This window comes from Pteropus vampyrus, unplaced genomic scaffold (genome assembly GCF_000151845.1).
Source record: "Pteropus vampyrus isolate Shadow unplaced genomic scaffold, Pvam_2.0 Scaffold3, whole genome shotgun sequence".
NCBI lineage: Eukaryota > Metazoa > Chordata > Mammalia > Chiroptera > Pteropodidae > Pteropus > Pteropus vampyrus.
The window spans coordinates 13,897,939-13,922,641 of NW_011888784.1; the positions used below are offsets into that span (position 1 = coordinate 13,897,939).

Here is a 24,703-nt window from a genome sequence, read left to right on the forward strand (position 1 = left end):
GAGAAAAAGAAGAAAAATTTCTAAATATTTTTACAAAGCAAGAATAAAACAAATACCTATACATAAGAAGTATTGCGTACACACACACAAAGAAAAGTATAAGACCACTCATGGTAGCATCTGTTTGTCATGGCAACAGAACTGAAAACTGGCCAGACTCCATTAAAAGAAGAATAAATAAATTAAGTATGGCAATTTTATGATACTTTCTATCAGCAGTGAAAATGAACAAACTAGAAAGCCACATAACAACATGAGTAGGTGTCAAAAACACGAAGCAAAAGAGAAAATGATATCATTCCTTTTATAAAAAGTTTCAAAACAGACAAAATTCAACATGTTGTTTAGCCATACAGACTGGAATGAAAGAGTTAAAACAGCTGGCCTGTGATCTTTTTCACTCCTTTTATAGGAGAGATGCTTCTGAGGAAAGAAAAAAGGCAAGTGACCCCATCTAATCTCTTGTAAATATGCTAATAGCTAGACCACCTAATAAACAGACTAATGATATTTGCTAAAATGAGAGTTCTTGTTTCTGGAATGCCCCTAGCAGGATGTCCCTGGATAAGGATTACTTCTATTAAATAGACCTAGGATTTACAGAGTTATGAGCCCTGGCTCTCTGGGCTCTGTAGTAGAGATGTTTCATAACCAAATACTACCCACTGGGCGAGGTGACCTGTGAACCTCATTTGGAGACTTTGTCTATTGTTCTGGGTCAGAGGGCACATGTGTGATGCATAAAGAAAGGACCTGGCAGTCACAAGAGATGTCCCAGATCACTCTCTGTTTCTCTGCACCTCTATTGCCTGTATTCTCAAAATTATTAGCATAGCTAGATACTGGGCAAGATCTCTGATTTGTCAATTCTGATCTGGAAATCTGATCCTTTGTGTTAGCTCACAGAATAAGCTATTTTCAGGTTAAATTATAAAGAAAGCAAGAGAATAGTGCTGGGAGAGAGTGGCATGACACCAGAGAGGGCTATAAAGGACATTTCCAAGTTATTGGTACTGGTCTTATTTCTAAAAGCTAGCACACGCAGTATTAGGGTTGTCTAGAAAAATGGAATGAACAGGATATACAGGGAAATTTATTATAAGGAAGTGGCTCCCAAGACTATGGAGGCTGAGAAGTCCAAAGGCCTGAGAATCATGAAAGCCAGTGGTGTAAATTCCAGCTAGAGTTCAGAGACAGAAGGAAACCATTGTCCTAGCTCAAGACCACCAGGCAGAGAGCGTGAATTCTCTCTTACTCAGCCTTTGATTCTAGTCAGGCCTTCAGTGGATTGAATGAGGCCCACCCACACTGGGGTGAGCGATTCCTTTTACCAAGCCTAACAATTCGAATGTTAATTTTATCCAGAAACATCCTCACAGACACACCCAGAACAATGTTTAACCGAAAATCTGGGCACCCTGTGTCCCAATCAAGTTGACGCATGAAATTAACCATCACAATGGGTGTTTATTTTATTGTTCTTTAAATGCCACATATGTGCTACATTTGTGAATGATATGTGCCTGAAGCTAAAATATTAAGCAAATATAATTTGACAAAAGGAAGATGATGAATACGAAACAACTTTTGAAAAGTTTGGAATGAAGAGAAAGAGGGAGATGGGGAGGTAGTTTGGGAGTCAGATAGGCTGAAGAGCTGTGCCCTACAACAGGGAGCAGTGTCCTGGGGTAGGTATCCAGGCTACTTTTCAAAATTTTCTCCCAGTTGGTTCACTAATAGGAAATTCACCTGCATTTTGCTGTCTTTTGAAATACAGTGACCACATAGAATCCAATGCTGTGATTATCTAAGCCCCTGGTTGAGCAGAGTCTCAGAGATGGGAGTTCTGATGGGGAAAGGAGGGAAGAAAAAGGGAGGTACGTGTACTGGGAAAAGTCTGTCTTCTACCTTCATGTAAGCCAATTGCCTTTGGTCTCTTCCTTTTCCATCTTTAGGATCCTTACTTTATTCTTGCCTTACCCTATCTTTTAGGAGCCATACAAACACACCCCATCCCCCATCCACTCACTTCCCAATGCCACATGCCAGTGACAATGAAACACAAAAGTCTGAGCAGATGACTGGTTAAGGCTTGGTTAGAGAAGATACCCAGAGCAGGGGCACAGAGAACTGAAACACTAACCCTAATGCTAACCCTAACTCTAACCCTAAGCCTTACCCTAACCCTCTCTCTGTGCCCTTGCTCTGGGTATCTGCCATGGGAAAAATTAAGCTCTGACAGCAAATATCTCTATTCAGTTTCCCCTGATTTCTTCTAAGATCATATAAAGATTATTCTGTTTTATTCCTCAACTGGTCACTTATAATGACAGTCACTTTTAGGAAATAATGAGTTACATGTCAGTCTCTCCACTTCTACCCAGGGAAGATCACCATAGAGCCATGTAGCTAGGAAATACCCCTCCTAAGACTCTAGCCATGCACAAAAATTTATGAATAAAGCTGTTCATCATAACAGCATTTATAATTGCCAAAACTTGTAAATTATCTAAATCTGAAAAAAAGAGAGTAGTTATATGTAATATGGTACATGCATACAGACAGAATATTATATTTCTAAAAAAATTAAGCTCTTGAAGAAGATTTATGACAACAGAAAATGGTTCTAACATGTTTACTAATAAAGATTCAGTACACAACACTGTTATCCCCATGGTTAAGAATATAAACCTACACATACTAAAAAGGCTAGAAAAACAGACTAAAATGTTAACCATGATTAGTAACAAAATCATGGTTGATTCTTTTTATACTTTTTGGAATTTTCCAAATATTCTTCAATGAGTACATGTTATTTTTATAAGTAGAAAAAGGAATTTAAAAAAGGAGTTTAAAAATATATGAATAAGACTGATAGGTGAAAAGTAGAATGGTACAACTCATAGAATGGGAAAAATATATTAAATTTTAAATCTAATAAGGATCTAGTATCCAGAATATCTAAAGAATTATTACAACTCAACAGCACCAAAACAATCCAATTTAAAAATGAGCAGATAGATGTTTCTCCACAGAAAATATACAAATGGCCAATAGGTGTGTGGAAAGATGCTCAACATCATTAGTCATCAGGGAAATGCAAATCAAAATGAATATTGCTTCATACCCACTGAGACAGCTATAACTTAAAAAGATGAACAGTGATAAGCATTGAGGAGGATGCAGAGAAACTGAAACCCTCATTACACTGATGGTAGATAGGTAAAATGGTGCATTTTACCATTTTGGAAAACAGTCTGGCTCTTTCTCACACAGCTAAAGACAATTATTAGATGACCAACAATTTCACCCAAGAAAACTGAAAAGATATGTCCACACAGAAACTTGCACACAAATGGTTGTAGCAACATTATTCATAACAGCCAAAAGATAGAAATAACCCAAATGTCCATCAAATGATGAATGGATAAACCAAATGTGATATATTCATCACGAAAAGGAAAAAAGTACTGATACATGCTACAACATGGATGAATCTTAAAAACCCGTTAAGTGAAAGCTAGTCACAAAGACCACACATTGGTTGCATTTATATGAAATGTCCATTTATATGGAAGAAAATGCAAATCCATACAGAGAGAGAGTAGATTAATGGTTTGGGGGTATGAGGTATAGGAGGCATGGAGGAATAGGGGGTGTCTGCTATTAGGTATGGGGTTTCTTCTCTGGGTGATGGAATATGATAGTGTGATGGTTATGCAACCTTATGAATGTATTAAAACCCTTTGAATTTTACACTTTTATTAAAATAGTTAATTTTGTGGTATGTGAATAATATCTAGGAGAAAAAGTGAATGTCCAAGGACAGCCTGGTTCATTCTGTTATTATGGGTAAGCTTGGGCCTAAAGGAATAAGCTTTCCTGTTCAAAGTCACACCACCCAAAACGAAACATGTCTGCAGATTCTGTCCTCCACTAGCCATGGAAGAAACAAGGACAATGAGGCTTAGCAACAAGGAATGGAATTTGCTACTACTTACAATGTGCTCTAACCTTCGTTTAGAGTCCAAACAGTAGTCACATCAGATAAAATAACTTTAATAATGGGGCAGGGAGGGCGGGCGGGAGGGAGCATTCGATTTAAAATTAACCCACAGGGAACAGTTTGAACTCAAATCAACAGGCCATAAAGGCATGAGGTGTAACCCAAAGCAAGGCCCACTTTGTGGGTGTATGACCTGTGTAACTTGTATGAGGGCTCCATGTTCATGCTCAGCAGGCTCCGTCCGGGCTTGGTGTACTGCTCTGCTTTCATCATCTTGAAATTCTTACTAATTTTAACTTTGAACTTGTGTTTTTAAGTGAAGTCCAATGGGACAATAAAGCGAGCATGTGCATGTGTAAAGAGGTACATAAGGAAAGAGGTACATTATGTATCTGCCATTCCTTGTGCCCATGAGCATAGAGTGTTGGTAGACGCACGATACATGGCAGATTAGTGAGACTGGAAGTGATTACCAGGTGAGTGTGTTGCACCTATGCCTGAGTAAGCAGAGGCACTGGAAACTCTGGAGGCCAAGCTTTTTATGCAAACCAAAACTTGCTTTGAATGCAGAGAGATGGCAACCCAAGGGTGCTATCCTAACCTTTCTCACTGGTGTTACTTTCCCGTATTAGCAAACCACTTATGCTGAAATGATAACAGAAAAAGTAAAAAGATAGGGCAGCCCACAGTTTTGTTTTTTTTCCTTTCAGCTCTTACTCATCAGTAAGTTGAAGGGAGAGTGTTGACAGAACGAACACATATCAAGAAGTGAAATAAAAATAGGTGAGTTAGTTTTGTACAGTGATTCCACTCTTCCAGTAGGAACAAAACGCATATGCATGCAGGAGTGACAACCAACAAATTGGGTAATTTTGCTGGTTCTGCATATAAATTAAATGCTCTTATATATTTGCATTTTAAACTGGCATTGCACAATGTAAAGATGAACAACAGTAACATTTCTGCTAATATTTTTCAACTTTAATTTTTCTTTCCTTATAATGATATTAAATAGCAAATAAAAACACCATAATGAGTAAGAAAGACTGCAGAAGAAAGCAAGAAAATGTTTAGCATCTTTAACAGCACTTTTTTCCTTGGCATTTTCATTTTGCACTGGGCTCTACAAATTATGTAGCTGGCCCTGCCTGATGTTCCACACCTGCGTCTCTCTCTCTGTCTCTCTCAATCTTAAAGTGCTGTTGACAGAATGCATATACTTTAAAATAAAAGAGCAATAAATAACCAAGCAAGCTACCAAGTTTCTCCTAGATCAGTGCTTCTCCCACTTGAGTATGCATTAGGATCACCAGGAGGCTTGTATAACACACTGCTGGGCACCGAGTATCTGATTCAGCAGGTGTGGGCTGGGGACTGAGAACTCGCACTGTGAATAACTCCCAGGTGTTGTGAGTGCTGCTATACACTACACTCAGAACCAGAGGTTTAGAGTATGATTACCCCGGCCTTTGACATTTGTACAAGCTTTGTGATGCCTTACAAAAGGCATATTCTGTTACCTCATAAATGTTCAATTGCTCCACTAAGTCCAGGTCAGTCCCTTTCTTGTTCAAGTGCCTCTGGGACACGGCTGCAATGCCCAGCTCCTCCAGGCAGTCCACCACGTCATAGAAGGTGTCTTGGTCTGGCAATCCTGACAATGTCTGGATGAAGAAAGAACAGGACATGGACATGTCTTAGAGAACTGTCTCAAGGCTCTCAAGGCATTTTTTGCATGGTAGCCCATGGCCGTAATTATAACAACATGGGAAAAGGCAAGGCAGATGGCAAGTTCATCTGAGATAAAAGTTCTTCAGTGTAAGCAGAATGAACCCCAAGATCCTATCCCATGTTACACAGGTGCTGTGTACTTCCCTCCCCTTGAGTGTAAGCAGGATACTCCCAAGATTAGGTTACGGGTTATATTACATAGCAAAGGTGAAGGGGTTTTACAGATCTCTTTAAGGTCCCAAATCAGTTGATTTTGAGTTAATCAAAAGGGAGAGCATTCTGGGTGGACCTGACCTAATCAGGCAAGCCATCTGAATGCATGCTAAGGCACTTCCCCCAGCTCAGAGACTAGAACAGTGATTGTCCTGCTGGCCGTGAAGCAGCAGCAAGCCACCATGAGTTCTACAGCTGCAAGGAAATGAGCTCTGCCAACAACCACAAAAGCTTGGAAGAGGACCCCAAGCCTCAGATGAGACTCCAGCCCCAGTTGACACCTTGACTGCAGCCTTGTGAGACTCTGAGCAGAGGACCCAATTAGGCAGTGCTGGACACCATCCCATGGAAGCTGTGAAAGCTGTGAGATGATAAATCTGTGCTGTTTTAAACTGCTAAATTTGTGGTAATTTGTTACATGGCAATGGAAAATCGACATGCCCAGTGATCAGAAACTCATGTTAAAATCAATCTACCAGCAGCTGGAGTGATGACAATTTGATGATTCCCTTTTCTTCTAGTTTGGTAGGCCTTCCCTTGGTCTATGAAACTTAGGAAAACATGAGAAATTCCAAAGCAGCAACCCAGAGACAAATAATAACAACAACAATCTAAGAAAGGAAAAGCTGACTTCCCTTTGTATTCTGCCTCTCTTACAAGAGGATGATCTCACACAGGGCCTCTGCTCAGAACTGGAAGGGCCCTCAAAGGGATTTACTACAGCCCCTTATCTTATAAATGAGAGCAGTGAAGGCCAGGACAGAAGGGATTTGCCTAAGGTAACAGGAAGTCACTGAAGACCTGGGATAAACCCTGTGCTCAGACTGCTATTAGTCTCCCTGGAATCATTCTACCCAAATTATTCTGGCCTCCAATTTCAGACACAGGTCTTTACTTGCTATTTATTTCACTACTTTTGCATTTCTAAGCACCCTGCCTAATATTTCAAAATTATTGTTAACATGGCAACCTGCTTTGGAAGAGAAAAGACCAATGCTTTTGTAAGGATCATTTCAAATCACCAACTCCTATAATACTTCTATTTTTAAGCTACTAATATTGAAAAGAATGTATTCATAACAAAATACTGGCTTTTTCCTTTCTATGCTGAGCAAAATGGATACAACACACTGCCGCTGAGATCAGAAACAGAGGAAAAATAACTGGGATCCAATAGATTAATTAGTCAGGGGCCCCAATAAAGACACAGAACAAGAAATTATGAACCAGTCAGAAGGTTTAATAAATAGGTCCTCACACTTAAGTGGCCAAGTGTGAAAGCACATTTCCTGGGCAAGGCAGTCACCACGGCATTACCAGACACAACAGTCCATTGCACTGCCCCCAGCTCCCAACGCTAACTGAAAAAACATGCACCCAGTGAAAGAAGCCTGTCATCAGAACGAGCTCATCCTTTGGTTTTAGGGAAAACTCTAGAACTTGTTAACAGATGAGGATACGGAAATCGCGATACCAAGGCCAGGGAAGGCTCACGTTGGGAGGTGCCCTAACTGACTGCTGACTCTGTCAAATACACAATTTGAGAAATGCAGTGAGTTGACATTTGGTGTTAGATTTAAAACTTTCTACACAACAGTGCAGGGGCCAGGATGAGGCACAGCACGAGGCCTCTGGCAGCCTTCTCGCCTCTAGGTTCCCCTTTCTTTTTTCCCTGGTGAAAGTCCACTGAGGTTCTTTCTCTCAGAAGTTTACAGGGAAGTTGAATTCCTAGACCTAATCCCATCACTTTAACAAGCCCAACCATGATGAGTTGGAGGGGTTACTGTTAAATAATTAAACAAATAGGTCTATAGAACCAAATAGACTCACAGAGCCCTTGCTCAATAATAGGCCCAAAATTGAGGGAATTTAGAGGTAATTTGTCATTTCCACTGTGAAAACATGGGCTTGAGCCAAGACTGCATACCCCTACCTTTCATATGTGTGGCCACAGGGTAAGTGACCTTACGCCACAAACAAATGCAGCTTCCTTCTTCACCTGCATGGGAGGGGACTATACATCCTAGAAACCCATGTTCACCTTTTTAAGCTATTCTCTACCATACTGAGCCATTCTGCCATGGTCCCACCTCTCCCTGGGCCCTGTCCTCCCATTTCCACCCTGACACCTCACTGCTAAGGTGCCTACTTCTGGCAAAGGTGGCAACTACTCCAGAAAAGTCTTTGCGGCAAATGTCTCTTGATGCCTTTATCCTCTGATGACACCTCATGACCTGCTTCCTGCTTTCTCTCAGACCTTATCTTGCCAGGGCTTATGACAGGTAAATCTTTACAGGCATCTCAGAGGGAGAAATCTCTTTCCTAAAGGAGAAATCTCTTTCCTAGTTTCTTCTCCCTGGGTTTTTACTGATTTCATCAAGTTTTTCTTGTAGGATAAAACCAGAGTGGCAAAAGCCTGAACATGAATGTTCATAGCAGCATGATTTGTAAATGCCAAAAGCGGTAAACACCAAAAACTCCTATGGTGGGTGAAGAGATAAACTGTGGTGTTTCTACAATGGATACCGCACAGTAGCAGAAAGGAGTGAACTATTAACACATGCAGCACCAGCGCCGTAGGTGAATCTTAAAGTCATTATGCTAAGAAAAGCCAACCTCAAAGGGATGCATCCTGTACAATTCCATGTGACATTTTTGAAATGACAACACTATAGTGATAGAGAATAAATCAGTGTTTGTCAGGGGTATGAACAGGGGATCAAGATGTCACCATAAAGGGATTAACAGTAGAGAGATTTGAGGGGACATGTTCTATATCCTATTTATGAAGGCTATCAATAACTACATATGTTAAAACTTATACAGCTAAATACCAAAGGAAGAAAAGTTGATTTTGGTGTAAGGTAATTAAAAAACAATAACAAAATATAGAAACAAAGGCAAATACTAAGCATGAATCCCATCCAGTATCCCTCCCCTGGGCTCCCTGAGGTCCTCCTTCCCTGACCGCTCAAAGCCAGCACCACAGTAACACCCCTGTTACTCATCCCCCGCATCTGTCTCATCCTGTTCTACAAGGTGGTCACTATGTGAGCCCCCCACTTCCCCGCCCCACCAAGGGCAAGATTTCCACTGAGGAAATTTCAGCTGGATCAAGACAGCTTGTAGGGTAAGAAATGGATAGTTTCTGATTCTCCCTCAGATCTCCCGAGGACATGGGGTAGGAGGCAGGGGGAAGGTCGGAGGTAGGAATTAGTCTGGATCTTGGAACCCCCAACCACCACCACCATTAAAGTCCCTCTTTAACAAAGGGAGCAGATTTCAGTCTCAGAGTCATGAGCAGGATAGAACTGTTTTGTCATAAAAATGTTAATTTCTTGAATTCCATGTTATTAGGCCATCTTTTATTTTGTTGAAAGAAAAGTTAGAAGAGCAATATACTGTAATTATTTCCTAGATTTCAGAGTCTGAATCTTTTCTGGACCCACAAAACATTTGACTTCATTACTTTGTTTGGGATCTAGGGGACTGTACTCACTGAGGCGATGAACACAGCTAAAATTCAACAATAGAAAACAAATGCAGTGTGGGTGCCAGCAGTCTGTTGACCTTTTTGAGGAAAAGATGACATTTGAAGTAATGTTCTCAGGACCTTTCTGGACTTCCCCTATGCCAGAACTAACAAAAGATGAGACAGAACAGACAGAAGAGAAAGAGTAAGCAAGGAATTCCTGGACATTAAATGTCAGAGGATGCCAAGGAGAGTGTGACACACACTAGGTCCTTGCCAGCAATTGGCAGCAAAATGGCCACATCAGGCAGATGCTGCCAGGATCATTAGAGCAGCCGAGCGCGGCCTTTACCAATAAGATGGATAGCATTACAATGGAAAACACTGAGCAAGGGCAAAAATTCCATTCTTGCTGAATTCAACGTTTTCCAAAACAATGTCAGTGACTGAAAGTGGCAGAAAATTGATGACTTTAATCTTAAAAAAATACAAACAGAAAATTGCTTTAAAACTGCATCCTAAAATAAACTTACAGATTGTAATATAAAAGCAAAATTATTATCTACAGAAAAGTGGTGGTCACTCCCCTCTAGGACTGTAGTAGAGTTTCCTGTGTCCTCATCAACGAATGCTTTTCATAAAAAGCAATCACTGCCAACATGATCCGAGGAAAACTTTGTCTTGTTGTTTTGCTATATATTTCTTTTAATCTTGGTAGGTTTAATGTTATTTTTTGACTGGGTTCTTAATATATTTAGGATAGTGTCATTTTCTGCCCTATTTTTTGCAATTAATTTCCCAATTTGTCACTTGCCTTTAGCTTTTATTTGTGGTTTTCATCTTACAAATAAGACCTTTTAGAATTTTGTGCACTGGAATATTTAAGTCCTTTCCTTTGGAATTTTTCTTGACTGGTTTTATTAAAAATAACCTTTATCTACCAGAGACCAATTAATCTTCATCTCTAGTTCCTTCTCATTTATCTATGATTTGATGTCTTACATTGAACTCTTTAATTGATCCAGAATTTATTTTGGTATATGGTCAAAGTATGTTTTTATTTATTTCTATTTAGCGAGACCTCCCCAATCAGGAATGAAGCTACCCCATTCCTACTGATTTCAGCCACAGGGTAAGTTGTTCTGTGCACTGGGATCTATTTTGGCATTCTTCTGCTACACTCATATGTCTGCCATGCAAAAAGCCAGGACCACAGTGTTTTAATCCTTGGAGTTTGCTCAATGTTTTAATATCCAGAAGTTACAACTTATAATTTTGCTGCTTTCTACTAATTTGTCCCCAGTTCATCATGGGAAATGTTTCTCCAGTTATATTTCAGAAAGAGATTCGGGTCTTCTCTGGCGGGTATGAAAGAAGACTCACGGCAGCGGGTGGGGGAGGTTAGTTGATGTGGGGCCTGGGGACTAGCGTGTAGCAGTCTGCAGAATAACCACTCCCACCCCAAACTCAGTTATTAAAGAGGAAGAGACCGAGGCACCAGAATGCAGGAACTCCAGTGCCAAGAGTGGGCTGTCCCAGGCCAGCATGGGACCCCCTGTCAGAGCAGCATCTCTGGGGATGGATACTAAAGCCTACAACTGCTCTGCAAGTTGGTGACTGTGGAGTGACATGATGGGAGGAACAGGAGCACAAGGGTGTAGTCACCATTTTAAAAGGTGAATAGGACCCATGCCCAGGAATCCTTATCTCACCTCCGGCAGTCAGAATTCAAGAAGCAGTGGAACAAGAGCACCTTTATTTCTTCCTGACTGTGAACTATTTCTTTAGAGTAAAACTTGCTAATTTATTTTCTTAAGGAGAGATGTTTTTAAGAGGACACCTTGATAGGAAAAGTAGTCATAAAATTCTCGCTGTCATCTTTCTGATTTATTAGAAACAACCAAAGCACAGGAAGCATGCAAACACTCATAGAGCTTCACACTTATGTCCAGCGGCATGCATGCACACACACCGTGCATGGGTGTAAACCGTTTTCTCCTGCGAAGAAGCACACTGCAGCCATGGTTCCAGCCACCACGATGGAGGGGCTACATGATGTGGCTCTTATCCAGAGGGTAAATTTCAGATTTTTTCATTATATTAGTTTCCTAGGGTTGTTGTATCAATGTACCACAAACTAGGTGGCTTAAAACACCTAGGAATTTATTCTCTCACAGTTTGAGAGAGTAGAAGTCTGATATCAACATGTCTGCAGAGCCATGCTCTCTCTGAAGGCTCTAGGGGAGGGTCTTGCCTTGCCTCATCCTTGATTAGCTACTGGCAATCCATGGCATGCCTTGTCTTATAGATGCATCACTCCAACCTCTGCTCTGTCTTCACATGGCTGTCTTCCTCATGCACACACATATACATCATCGTCCCTCACTGTGTGTGTCTCTTTTCCTCTTCTTATAAAGACACCAGTCATACTGGATTAAGGCTCACCTACTGACCCCATCGCAACTTGATTATACTTTCGAAGACTCTATTTCCAAATTAGGTCACATTCACAGGTACCAGGGGTGAGGAGGACTTCAACATGACTTTTAGGAGGACACAATTCAACCCAAACAAACATCAACCAACCTTGTTCACTAAAGTCATCGCGTAAACCAGCAGCTCTGTGTCGACCCCGTCCTTTTCCTCTAGGATTTCCATGATATTTGACCAGGGTGTGACTCCTACAAATAAAGCAAATATCATTAGGACACAACTCAACATACCTTATCCAACTCACATCACAGTTTTTCTAAAGACTCTTCATCCAACAATGGCGATGTATTTCAGTAACCAAATTTCAAAACGTGGCACATGCTTCTAATTAGATGACAATATACCACATTACCATTGTCCGCTGGAAAAATGTATATTCTTCAGGGTCAGGATGCCTATAAATTAGCTTGAAAGTTCCCTTTGTATTAAATATGTCACTTTGAAAAAAAAAAAAAGCATTCATGTGCAGTTATTTAGGCCATGAATTTCCCTCTCCAAGTGCAGAAGCTCTTGATAAGTATTTCCCGTACACTGGCATGCTATGCTCTGATCTCCTGCAAGGAAAAAGGATGCAGGAGGTCTTTACATTCATGCTACAGTAGGCTCCAAGTGAAACATCCGTCCAGCAAACATTTGAAAAAGTATATTACCTCCATGTAATCAAGGCACAAATACCGTTTAAGCATCACCCAGATACAAGCAGTTGGTTCTAGTGGGAGGCTGCCCTCAAGAGGTTTATAATCTAATAGAGCAGTTAGACATAAATATAAGGACACACATTAGCCCAGAGTAAAAGCACCCAAAAGGCAAAGGCACTTAGCTAAGCCTGTCACTCAGCGAGGGAGGTCTCTTGCAGTGCGGATGGTAGTGGGGGGCTTAGTGCAGAGGTGTCTCCTAAATAGGGCTCTGCAGGCAAAGGCTCATAGATGGTTATTCCTTGGCTCCAGGAGAGAGCAGAAAACCCTTCGCATTCAGGACCACCAAGGCCGCAAAGGGAGCACAGCACCCTGACGCAATTTCCTATGCCTGAGATAAATATTTGAAGTGAAATGTTGCTTTGTCCTTACGTGATGGTATGGAACATGAAGCTCTTACCTGCTTTCTCTATAAAGATCTTAAAGGGATATTGCTTATTTTTACTGATAAAAATAAACTCTGAAATAACTGAAAACCAGTGGTTTCCAAATGCTGGTTCTTGGATGAGTTATGCCAGGGCTGACTTCCTAGCCTGGAGAACAAAAGCTCCCCAAGGGCAGCAGTAGTATATGTATTATCTCTGTGCTCTTAGCACAGTGCCTGGCAAACAGCAGGCACCCAATAAAATGTCAGCCAAATAGTGAATGGAGGTCTTGGAGAGGGCAGGAAGTGGGTTAAGTTGGAGCAGTTTAAAAAGAACCAAAGGGTAAATGAAATAAGAAGAGAAGGCCAGAGAATTAAAAAAGAAACAGGCACCTACTATAAAATGTGAAAGACATGGATGTAGCTTGATGCAGCAATCTGTTGGCTCACCTAGCAAGTAAACAGAAAGCCTTTTCCTTTGGCCGAGTTGTCCAGTTGGTCAGAATGAGGCCAGCTTCTATAACCCCTTCTAACTCTGGAAGCATGATCCTTCACCTGTTAACTGCTGAATTATCTTCTTGCTGATATTTATCATCAAACTCTTTTGAAGTCCTCACTTGTTTTTCAAACCCCAACGAAATCACCATTTCTGCCCTCAGTACAGTCAATCGATGTGGTCAGTGGGACTTGGGTTTCACTGTCCAAGCGCAGTCCAAGCACTGTAAGTGCCTCAGCTTGTATTTATAATGAGGGCAACTTCTATTATTACCACCTGGCACCGAACCTCAGTAGAAAACACTTGTTCCGGTGAGTTACTGATGAATGGTTTAAAGAAGACTGTGTAGGAGAGAAAGCACTGAAGCTAAGAATTTCCAGTGGTGTTAGTGGGCCCAGAACTGCTTCCTGCTTGCATATTTTGGAGACAAAGATGCTAAATATAGCCTAGGGAAAGAAAGGCCACGAAGAAAAGGCAGGCATCCTGGAGAGAGGGAGGGGGCCAGATTATAGCCTCTCTCTAACAGACAGGCATACTTGTGTACCATTTTATCCTTTATAATAAAAACACTCAAACACTGGCTTAATTTAACTGAAAAATGTGTCCTTCAGCTGTGATATCTGATTCCCTCATTACCATTTAAAGATTTCAAATCTGGAAACTTGGATATATTTGTGTACTGTTGGGATGAATGTTCATTCCCCTTTGATTGACTGGGGACCCCAAAATGAGAACTATTTCGAAGAATGAAGGTAAAGGGGAGGAAACATTTTGGTCCAATACAAACAGCCTTGGCAGGGCTCAAGCTGGTCTACATTAAGCACCACCAGTTGCAACTTTTCTAGGAGCTGCCACCTGCCAGAACTAAGTGGCCCAGTTCACCCTAGCACTACCTTTGCTTGCTCTATACAGTTGTTATGGGTGTAGTGGGGAGGGATGAGGGAGAAGTCCTGTTTTAGAATCCTAAACCATATGATCTTACCCCTTAACATAACAGAGAAAGAAACTGAGCACCAGAGTGGAGGAATGAACAAACAGTGGCTCAGGAAATACATTTACGTTGCAGTGATTATATCAGCTTTGTAGGATTGCTCTGAGGTATCATCGAGATAAAGCACTTTGACTTTTTGCCTTAGCCGTGATGGTGTATAATACAAAACAGTAATTTCCTTAATCATGATCCTCTGTCTCTCTCCAACTCCACCCCCAAACACTGCAGTATAGTCTGTAAGAGCCTGTTTTCTCTCTGATGTTTCAAGCACATAGTTGGTACTTAAATATTTCTTGGGTAAATTAGTTGTATGTGAGAAATGCTTAGCATAGTATCTGTTACAAGTTAGGCACCAGACTATCAGTAGCTGTAAGTGTCATGGCGGTTGGGGCTGGTGATGATACCCATGCTTACCCACATACCTTCTACAAGGCTCCCAGGCCAGTCTTCTCTTCCCACCAAACCACAGTGCTTTTCTCTTAACCCAGAACAAATTGCTCAATTCTTCCTCCCCACCCCTTGCCTTCCTCCTAGGTTTCTGTATTAAACTCCAAAGAAAATAAGATATTTAGCACAATGCCTTCTACACAAGTTGGTCTGATACTCAAACAGAAGGTTCTCATAGTATGTTCCATGTCTTTCAACACAATTGATAAACACACTTCACATATATATTTTGGCTATAAATAATGGAAATCAAGCTTGAGTTCTGTCAACCCCTGACTGCTATCATGCTTTGTACATTCTTCACAGATCAATACATTCTTGAGCGGCAGAGATGGGATAGCTTAAAAGAATGGCTGGATTTTTTCTCCCTGTTAATCATGTGTGATACACATGTTTAAGAATTATGTCATATCTCATCACCTCACATTCAAATGAAAAATTGAATTTCTTCAAAAGAAGTCCTGAACCAAGTTAGCGCTGACTAACGATTTATGACTGAAATTCCAAAACAGATTACCCATTCTGGTCACTTGCCCCACCCTCTGTCTGAGAGGCAAACCCAGATAATCAGAGGGAAGGGCACCCTTCCTAGGGATGCAGAGGGTTCTGAACCCATTTCCTGTCAATCACCACAGGGAACATCTCAAGGAAAGGAAGTCTCGGATGATGGTTGAGCGACAACGCAGAGCTCTTTCAAGGGCTTCCTTAAGCACTCACTACCCTTCTCTCTTCCTGCCGGGCTCTGTCCACCAGAAAGAAAAAGTGACTTGATCCAAGCAAAAGAGGCAATGACCCAGCAGACTGAGCAGACAGATGTGTCTGCTTTAATTTTTTTGTTTTGTTTTTTTTTACAAATTGGGACAAGATGGCCATCTTTTTATCTTGAGGTAGAGACTGAGTACTGCACAGAGCCTCTGTGTCATGCCCCAGACACTAGCTCAAATGAACCTTTTGATTCCAGCCCCTGAGCAAAAGTGTCTATTGCCTAGATAATGAGGGGCATTTTTAATTTTCATTAATTCATAAATGTTTATTAGTCCCTATAATGGATTCAGATCCCTCAACTTTTATCCCTGTTGCCTGACTGGCCCACTCTTGGCCAAAGAGCAAGCCATCTGTGCTCATAGAATGAACCCTTCTGGTTAACCCCATACATAATGTTTATAAAGCAACCAGGGGAATTTATTCTGGGGCAACTTTATTTGCTGTTGGTGGTAGTCATTTTTGAGGACTCATAGCTTACTCATTAGTTTTCTTTGTTGATTCTTTAAATCTGACAGTTTTCATCATCCAAAAGAATTCTTTGCTATTAAAAAAAAAGAGTCTATACTTTAACATACCCATTCTCTTATCCCCCCAAAGGACTATGTGTAAAGCCACTAGAAGAATAAAATTTATGGCTTATTTATAAACTCGTGCACAATAGACATGCTCAGTTGGCCCTCTGGCACCTCTGCCTAATCTCTCACCCAGCTGAGAGGGGAGTAGGGAGCTGCTTCTAAACCTGCTGGTGGAAACACACCTGGAAGTCCTTTTGCTCTCTGCAAACACCATGATATGTTTATATGGTTAATTCCATCATAGGGTTCAGGAACAGTTTTACCAGCAGTAAAATAGGATGATGTTATTTGCATGCATTATAAAATTATGGCCAAGACCACACATGTCCATAGAGAAACATGATATTGAACCACATGGGATAAGCTACATCTGAGATTTTCCATTAGTGTTATTCCTTTTTTTTTTCCCAGCTGCTAGTGTTCAGTAGTTGCAAAAAGAAATTTTATAGGCAAAATGCCATGAAGTACGCAATCCATGAGCTTCTTTAATTTTTTTTTTTTTTTTTTACAAATTGTGAAATGATGGGCATCATTTTGTCATGGGCGAGAGACTGAGTACAGCAGAGAGCCTTTGGCTGGGCCAGTAGATGGAGTCTTGGATGTGGGTGTCACGCCTTGGGTTTACCTCAGGATCATTCCTCTACCCCCACAACATGCCCTTCGTGAAATGTGAAGTCCGAAGAAGGAAACTCTGAGATCCCAGCTCAACAAAGTGAAAGCACAACTCAAGGTCATGAGAAGGCTGTCGCCTCTAACATGGCCCTCATGACAAGGGCCTATGGGTTACCTGAAATTCAGGACAGGAAATGAAGAGTCCGTTCATCATCCAAAAGTAATCCCCAAGTTGGGGGATGGAGTGTGACTCCTTTGAGAATGAATAGATCCGCCTCGCTGTTTTTCCAAACACCCACCTTTGGCCCTAAATCTCATTCACTGGCCTTGGAAGCGCCAGTGCTGGTTTCTTTTTTTTTTAAATTATTTATTATTATTTATGCCTACAGCACCTGGTCTTCCTAGGTGGTCTCCCATCCAAGTACTAACCAGGCCCAACCCTGCTTAGTTTAGCTTCCAAGATCAGACATCGGGCTTGTTCAAGGTGGCATGGCCGTAGACCATGGACCGTGGACCATGGACTGGGGCGTGAACCCAGTACCTTCTGCATGTAAAGTAGATGTGCTAACTGCTGTAATAGGGAATCACGTCCAATAAAGTATTTTTTAATTAAGGTATATATAGTACTTTTCTTAGACATATGGTATTTCACACTCAAGAGACTATAGTATAATAATGTCAACATAACTTTTTCCATGCACTGGGAAACCAAAAAATTCATGTGACTTGCTTTATTGTGATACTCACTTTATTGCAGTGGACCCAAATCTGCAATGTCTCTGAGGTATACCAGTATAGGCAAATTAATTTAAACACGTTATGTGGCAAAATACAAAAATATGCAGTCTTATCTTTATCAATTTCTTATAACTATCTTGATTCACCAAATTTTGGAATGTCTCTCTTTTCCTGGAAAATCCAAAATATGTGTCCATAGAAAACAGAATTTTTCCTTTCTCCCCAGCACAATGAGACTTTAACCTTTTACCTAAAGAGAAAAATTTCTGTTAGGAAAATGTTGGTAAAATGGCTTCTTCTTTGAGTCTTTGTGGAGATGATCATGGTAACAGTAATGTCCTACTGGAGAACAAAACCAAAAATTTTTTCGAAAGGACAAAACAAAACAAAACCCATCAACATCTTAGCTTTAAGGTTCACAATATTACAGGGAACACAGTGTGTTACACACAAAACCAGATCTGAAGCTGATTCTTCATCGAGTGTGTAGGGCAGGGTTGCCTGCTGTGGGCCAGCTAGGTGCTGAGACACCAAGAGGAACAGGCACCCTGCCCTGGAGCACGGCACTCACTCAGAGAGACAGGCAAAGACAACAACACAGCAGAAAAGAGGGACACACAGGGCCTTTGAGAGCACTTGGCCATCTGGCCCAAGGGAGGGCGGGTGTGGTGCAGGCCAAGTGGGAGATGGGGGTAGCAGATGGACGGGGGCTAGATGGTTCAGAGTCAGGTGAAAGGTCTGGATCTAACCTGTGGGCACTGGAAGCCATTGGCACTGTATTAGATAGAAACTGATGTGATCACATTTGTGTTTTAAAAGAATCCTCCAATAGCAGAAGCCAGGGTAGCACTTCGGGGAGGTGAAGGACACAGGCAAGAGATGGTGAGGGCCCCCAGGAGAGAAGGGGCACGGGATGAAGGGAGGAAGGGGGAAACATCTAGGGGTCTGAGCTGATAAAGCATGGTTCAGGGGAGGAAGGAGCCAAGGCAACCCAGACAAGATGGGAAAAGAGGAGGAACTGGCTCTGCGTGTGTTCAGTGACAGGGGCTGGAGAAGGGGCATAAAGACAAGCTCAGCGACAGGCCTGCCCTGGGGATGCCCAGGAGCGCTTTTCTTTTTCTGGCAAACCATGTTCTGTCCTTAATCTTTGTATACTTACTATCCCAAAAAACATGTTTCCTGTAGTGGGAGGTCCACATAAAGGGAATTCTCAATTCCAGTTTGAACATGTAAAAAGTGGATGCCTTTTTTCATCAGACTTTTTTACAGTGATGAAATAAGGGAGCAGGGACCACTCACCTCTTTTTGTATCGACAGCAGAGACAGCCTGAATCAGAAGAGGTGCATTTGACTCCGAGTACTCCACAAAGACGAGCAGCAGCTTCAGGGCCGTCTTCACCACCAGGCGGAACTGCACACAAAAGATAAACCATCACACAGCTGCAGACACAATCATGTAGGCACAAAGGCATCATCTCTTAACAGCAGTTGGCACCCAGGTCTTGCTTCAGCCCAGGTGCTCTTTTTAATGATTACACAGATTTCTCCACTGCAATCCTTTAATGCAGGGGTCTCAAACCCCCGGGCGGCAGATGGGTACCGGCCCATGGCCTGTTAGGAACTGGGCTGTACAGCAGGAGGTGAGCAACAGCCCGAGTGAAGCTTCATCTGTTTTTGCAGCCACTCGCCAGCACTAGCATCACGGCCTCAGCTCCACCGCAGATCATCAGGCATTAGATTCTCATAGGAGCTCTGGTCCCTGGTGCCAAAAAGGTTGGGAACCGCTGCTCTAATGGGTATTAGAATTATTCCATTGCACAGATCAGGGCACAGAGTACCCTGCCCAAGAACATACTCCTAAAATAGAATCAGAATTCAAACACGGGGCCTTTGGTCCCAGAGCTCGCACCCAGTGGTCTCTTAACATCCCTGGTAGCGGTTGCTGAATCAGGTACAGTAGTCCCCCTTATCTGTGGGGAGTAAGTTCCAAGGTCCTCAGTGGATGCCTGAAACCCTAAATATACTTTGTTTTTTCCTATATATACACACCTATTATAAAATTTAACTTATAAATTAGGCACAGTAAGAGATTACTTATGATAAAACAGGCAACTATAATTATATACTGTAACAAAAGTTAAGTGAATGTGGTCTTTTTCTCAAAGTATGTTACACTGTATTTTTTGTGATGATGCGAGATGATATGTTACATAATGAGATGAAGTGAGGTGAATGATGTAGGTATTGCACACTGCGTAAGGATGACTTGAACACAAGCACTGCGATGCTAAGGTAGTCGACCTGTTAATAGAGACAACTACTGAGTACCTATGTGGGGTGGCAAGGAGCATATATGGCATGGATAGGTAGGACAAAGGGATGATTCAAATCCTGGGCAGAACTGAACAGGACATGGAGAGATTTCATCACACTACTTGGAATGGAAAGCAATTGAAAGCTTATGAATTGTTTATTTCTGGAATTTTCCATTTACTATTTTCAAACCGTGGTTGACCGTGGGTAACTGAAACCATGGAGAGTGAAACCATGGATAAGGCAGGGCTGCTGAACTTCATTTTTCTCAGACTAGAACACTGCAAGGTAGGAATGATTACATTTCCCATTTTTCTAGTGAGGACACAGGCACAGCAGGTTAAACGACTTGTCTAAGCTGGCTTGGTAAGCAGAAATCTGAACCAAGTCCCCCTCTTAAAACTGAGCAGAGAAGGCCACTTGGGGCATTAAAACACACTTGCTGGGCCCAGGGTACAGTGTTTGTGAGAAGCCACACAGGGCACAGGGGCTTCCCTCACATGTCACAGGTTCCTCGCCCAGAGAAACTCCCTACTCTAGCTCAGCCAGCCCTGGGCTGGGGCAGCAGTGGAGCTTTCCATGTCCGCTCCCTCCCTGTCCCCAGATGCTGCTGTAACCTTCAGCCACGGTCTCCTGTACCCATTTCCTTCTAAGAATCTCCTCCTTAAGAAACTCACACACCAACTACCTCCTAGAAATGGGTTAAGATCATGATCTGAGAGATGGCAAACCCACCTGGCCTGCTTGTCCCACCCCCAGCATTTTGCCTGTCAGTGTCCTGCCCTCCACAGGGAGTAACATGGTCAAGGGGAGAGGGGTTTATTTGCACTATAACTGCAGGGCCTGGAACTGCACTTGGCACAGAGTAGGTTCAGCGATGTTTCCTCAATGAACAAATAGATCAATGACCAGGCATTCAGTGCATGACCCTCACTTCCATCACTGTGGTTGTGGAGAATCAGCTCCAGAGTCTTTGTGTGCAGCCTGAGGAAGACCCAGGGCCTCCTGGAGGCATCTTCCCACATCAAAATAGTAGGGACACATGTCGACTTTACAGGGAACTTGGAGCAGTGTGCACTCCCACAGGGAACAGTGCAAGAGCACTACTCAACCCCACGTCATTTCTTCAAAATCGTGCAAACACCTCGGTTCTCTTGCCCTTCTCTCCTCTGTCACACTTCCCTAGTAAGCCGCCTGTCTCTTCCTTGATTCCACATCTCTCTTTAGCCATTGTCACGGTTCTCAGCTCCCCTTTAAAGGAAAACGTCTCAAAAGAGTGTCTGCAGTCCCAGCTCCACGTCCTCACTTCCAACTGACTCTTTGGCCCAATCCAACAGGGCTTCTAACACGACCACGCAAATTAAGTCTCACGAAGGTTGCAATGGCCTTCATGTGGTCACATCCAATGCTTGCTTCTCTGTGCTCATTATAACTCAGCTCTCAAAGGCATGTGACACAATTAACTGCCATAATTTCATCCCATTGTGGCCGACCCACAGCCACCCCTTTGCTGGCTCCTTCTATGGTGCTCGATTTCCAGGTGAGGCGAGGCTTCAGAGTTCACTTCTCTTTCCACACACTCTCTCCAGGAGACCTTCATCCAGCTTTAGTTTTAAATTCCATCTGAGACTCAGTGCTGTTGCTTCCTCGGCCTGACCAACCTCCTGCACCAGGTGGCGGTTCTCACCCGACCCATGACGTCTCCGCTCAGAGGCTAACAGGCGCCTCAAATTCAACGAGGCTGAAAGAGAGCTCTTGATTTTTACCCATGGCCGCTGCATCACACCTACCATTCCCATCCTATTCCTTGCACAGTCCCCATCTCAGTCCAAGGCCACGCCATCCACTGAGTGGGAAGCGAGGGTCACCCGGCACTTCTTTCACCCATTCTCGCAACAGATCCATCCGCCAGTGCTGACAGAACTTTAAGAGCTGTCCTGTCTCCATCCACCTCTCCATCTCCCTGTCCACTCTGGACCACTGTGAGAGCCTGCTAAGTACATCCAGCTTTGTCCCCCTTAAGTCCATTCTCCAAATAGCAGCCAGAGTGGCCACTGCATTCTCAACCCTCCAATCATTCTGCATCCCATTCAAGATACAATCTACTCCTGCAGGTTTTATGTCCTGGTCTCTGTAGAGGTCTCTGATGTCCTTCCCTCCTGCCCAGTGTGCTCCAATCATCAGTCGATCAATGCATGACCCTCACCTTCATTATCTTTCTTTAGTCACGTGACTATACGTTTTTAACTTTCTGAAGCTTGTTCGTGATTCAGAACTGCTCATTGGCTAGTCTTAACCAGTCATCATAGGAATGATCTTTTCCTGTCTTTCAGATCTAAGAAATTTCCCCTCATGGGAAATGCCTTCCTGACTACTTCATCTAAAGGAGCCCCTTGGTCATGCTCATATCATCCTGTTTTATTTTCTCCACATCCTTTACCATGACCGGAAATTGCTACAAACACATTTGGTCACCTGATATCCCTTTGTTGTCCCCAACTAGAACATAGGCCACCTGGTGGCAGAGATGTTTTATCCTCGAAACAGCTTTGTCCCGGAGGAGCTGCTCAGTCAGTATTGTGCATGAAGGGCGGGCCAGGATGCCCTTTTCGCCGAGGCTGCTTCTTCAAATCCATCCCTCTTATAATGCACAGAGCAAGCCACCTCGGCCCCAGCTTCCATTTCTTCACCCCATCAGAGTCCTCAGCAAAGCAGAGGCCCCTGCACAATCGCCCTGAGGACAAGCAGTGCCTTGGACTTCCACTCTCATGGTTACGTCCTTTCCACACTGGGAATTGAATTCTTTGAAGGGCTTTGAACTCTTGAAAGCATTTTCGCTTTCATAACTCGAGTCCTGCATTTGGTCCTCTGCTCCCTGAATTCCAGAGTATTTTTCTCCGCAACTGCAAGGTTGGGGGCAGGAAGGGAAGGCATGGCATGACAACCTGCGGTATCTTCACACATTCAGAGCTGAAGAAATTTCTTCAAGTAAATAAAACACCCAACAAGTCTAGGCTTGGCAACTTCGTTAGTGGGTGGACTGTCATTATGTGGTTTAAGCCTTCTCAGCGCCTTCCTGGGAAAGAACCTGGCTGCTGCCCAACCTCGCTCCCCCATTAGCTGGTCTCAGCAGGGGCTCCCTTATGCCCATCAAGTTTCCTTCTGAGCATCTCTGTGGTCATGGGGCCTTGGTCCCAGGCACCCAAATCCCTTAGCCACTATCCCTTACTGGGCTCTCTAATTAAGAAACCATTGTTTTCTAGCAAATCTTTTCCTATTGCTCTCAACATGCCTATTCATGTCCTCTCTGCTGCTGTAAAGACTCTGTTTGGAGCTTTTTTGGCACCGTGATTTAAAAAAAAAAAAAAAAAGAACCCCAAACTCTTCTGATTCATAATTTAAGGTTTCTGTGAATTTAGCTTCACTCGAGTCTAAGTTAAAGTTTCTGTGTGTTCAGAAGACTTATCGTATAAAATTAATAACAAACATATTAGGTAAACTACTTTATAAAAAATAATTAGAACATTAACTTTAAGGAAATACATATCAACTGCAAACGTGTCCTAATTAATCATCAAAATGAATTCAGCAGGACTTCTCCACTGAAATGCTTCACTAGCCTTACTGCATAGACTTGAGTAATAAAAGTACATTACTTCAAAAGATTTCTACATCAATCCCTCATTTATCCAGAAATCACTTAATTTGATGCCTTCGACTATCTGGAATGAAGTCAAAACTCTTCAAAGCATTGATCAGCCATAACGAAAGCCATACACCCATTCCTTCCGGTCTGAACACACTGCTTATCTCAAAGCTCTTTAAAATCTGTACTTGGTGCCACTTGCACTTATCTTAGATACATTCTAATAAGAGTAGCTATTGAAACTCCTAGCCCACACCCACTGAGAAGGGGCAACCCAGAGGCCAGGAGAGGCAGGCCCACCACAGCGGCAAGGGTAAGAATTATGAGAAGAGGCGTGGAAACAAGCTGCCAACACACACACCTCTGCGTGGCTCAGATGCTGAAGGCTCCTCATAGGGACATGGCACTGTCACTCCAATCTGAATTATCTGATTTTCAGCTCTGCCTGGTGCTTTTTCATGTTCTAATGGAGAGTTTCATTGCAATGACTTACAGGCTCAGACACCTGCTCATCTGTTAGCAACAAGGGAAATCGATAAGCATGGAATATCATTCATGTGGAAGATCAATCACTTGAGAAGATAAAGCAACCAGTCATGAAAGAGTTAAACATAGAAGCAGGGCAACAAGGAGTCAGCCTCAGAAGCAGTGGTCCAAAGACAAATGAGCTGATGTAGAGAATGCAGATTCCTACATCTGGAGGTCCTGAATGGTAGATTGCTAAGGCCATCGCTGAAGGAATTCAGAGCCTGGATTAGGGTGGACCGATCCATTTAAGGTCCCTCCTCATTCCGAGATGCTCTGCTTCTTCTTTCAACAATGCCTTCAGCATCTCCCAGATGCTCAGCACCCAGGGAGGTCTGTGAGTGAGGAAGGAAGCTGTGGCCCTGCCTTCAAGGAGGTGGTCTTCTCGCTGCCGAGAGAGGACCCGGAACACCTTCACATCACTTGAGCATGTTCTTCATACCAGAGCCCCTCAGAGCCAGGTCATTGAGGACAGAAAGCCCTTCCCAGGGGACAGCACTTCCAGTGGGGAGGCCACCCCTCTGGGCTTCCATGGAGCAAGAGAGTTGTTTGACGGCCTTTGGGTTCACAGATGATTCCACTTCCTTAAGGCTGGAGGAAACACACTGGGGGTCTAGATTC

The 24,703-nt window shown here is 42.8% G+C and overlaps 1 protein-coding gene and 1 pseudogene across 1 annotated transcript in view; both read right to left on the reverse strand.

Annotated features, from left to right (window-relative positions):
• Positions 1 to 24,703, reverse strand: part of FHOD3 (formin homology 2 domain containing 3) — a 406,356-nt gene that overhangs the window by 139,542 nt on the left and 242,111 nt on the right. Inside the window, exons 7-9 of the mRNA XM_023532085.1 lie at positions 18,898 to 19,009; positions 12,009 to 12,103; positions 5,527 to 5,670 (exon numbers count right to left, since the gene is read on the reverse strand). Of these exons, the coding sequence (XP_023387853.1) occupies positions 5,527 to 5,670; positions 12,009 to 12,103; positions 18,898 to 19,009 (351 nt within the window). The remainder of the gene's footprint in view (positions 1 to 5,526; positions 5,671 to 12,008; positions 12,104 to 18,897; positions 19,010 to 24,703) is intronic.
• On the reverse strand, positions 17,241 to 17,361 carry LOC111741561 (annotated as a pseudogene).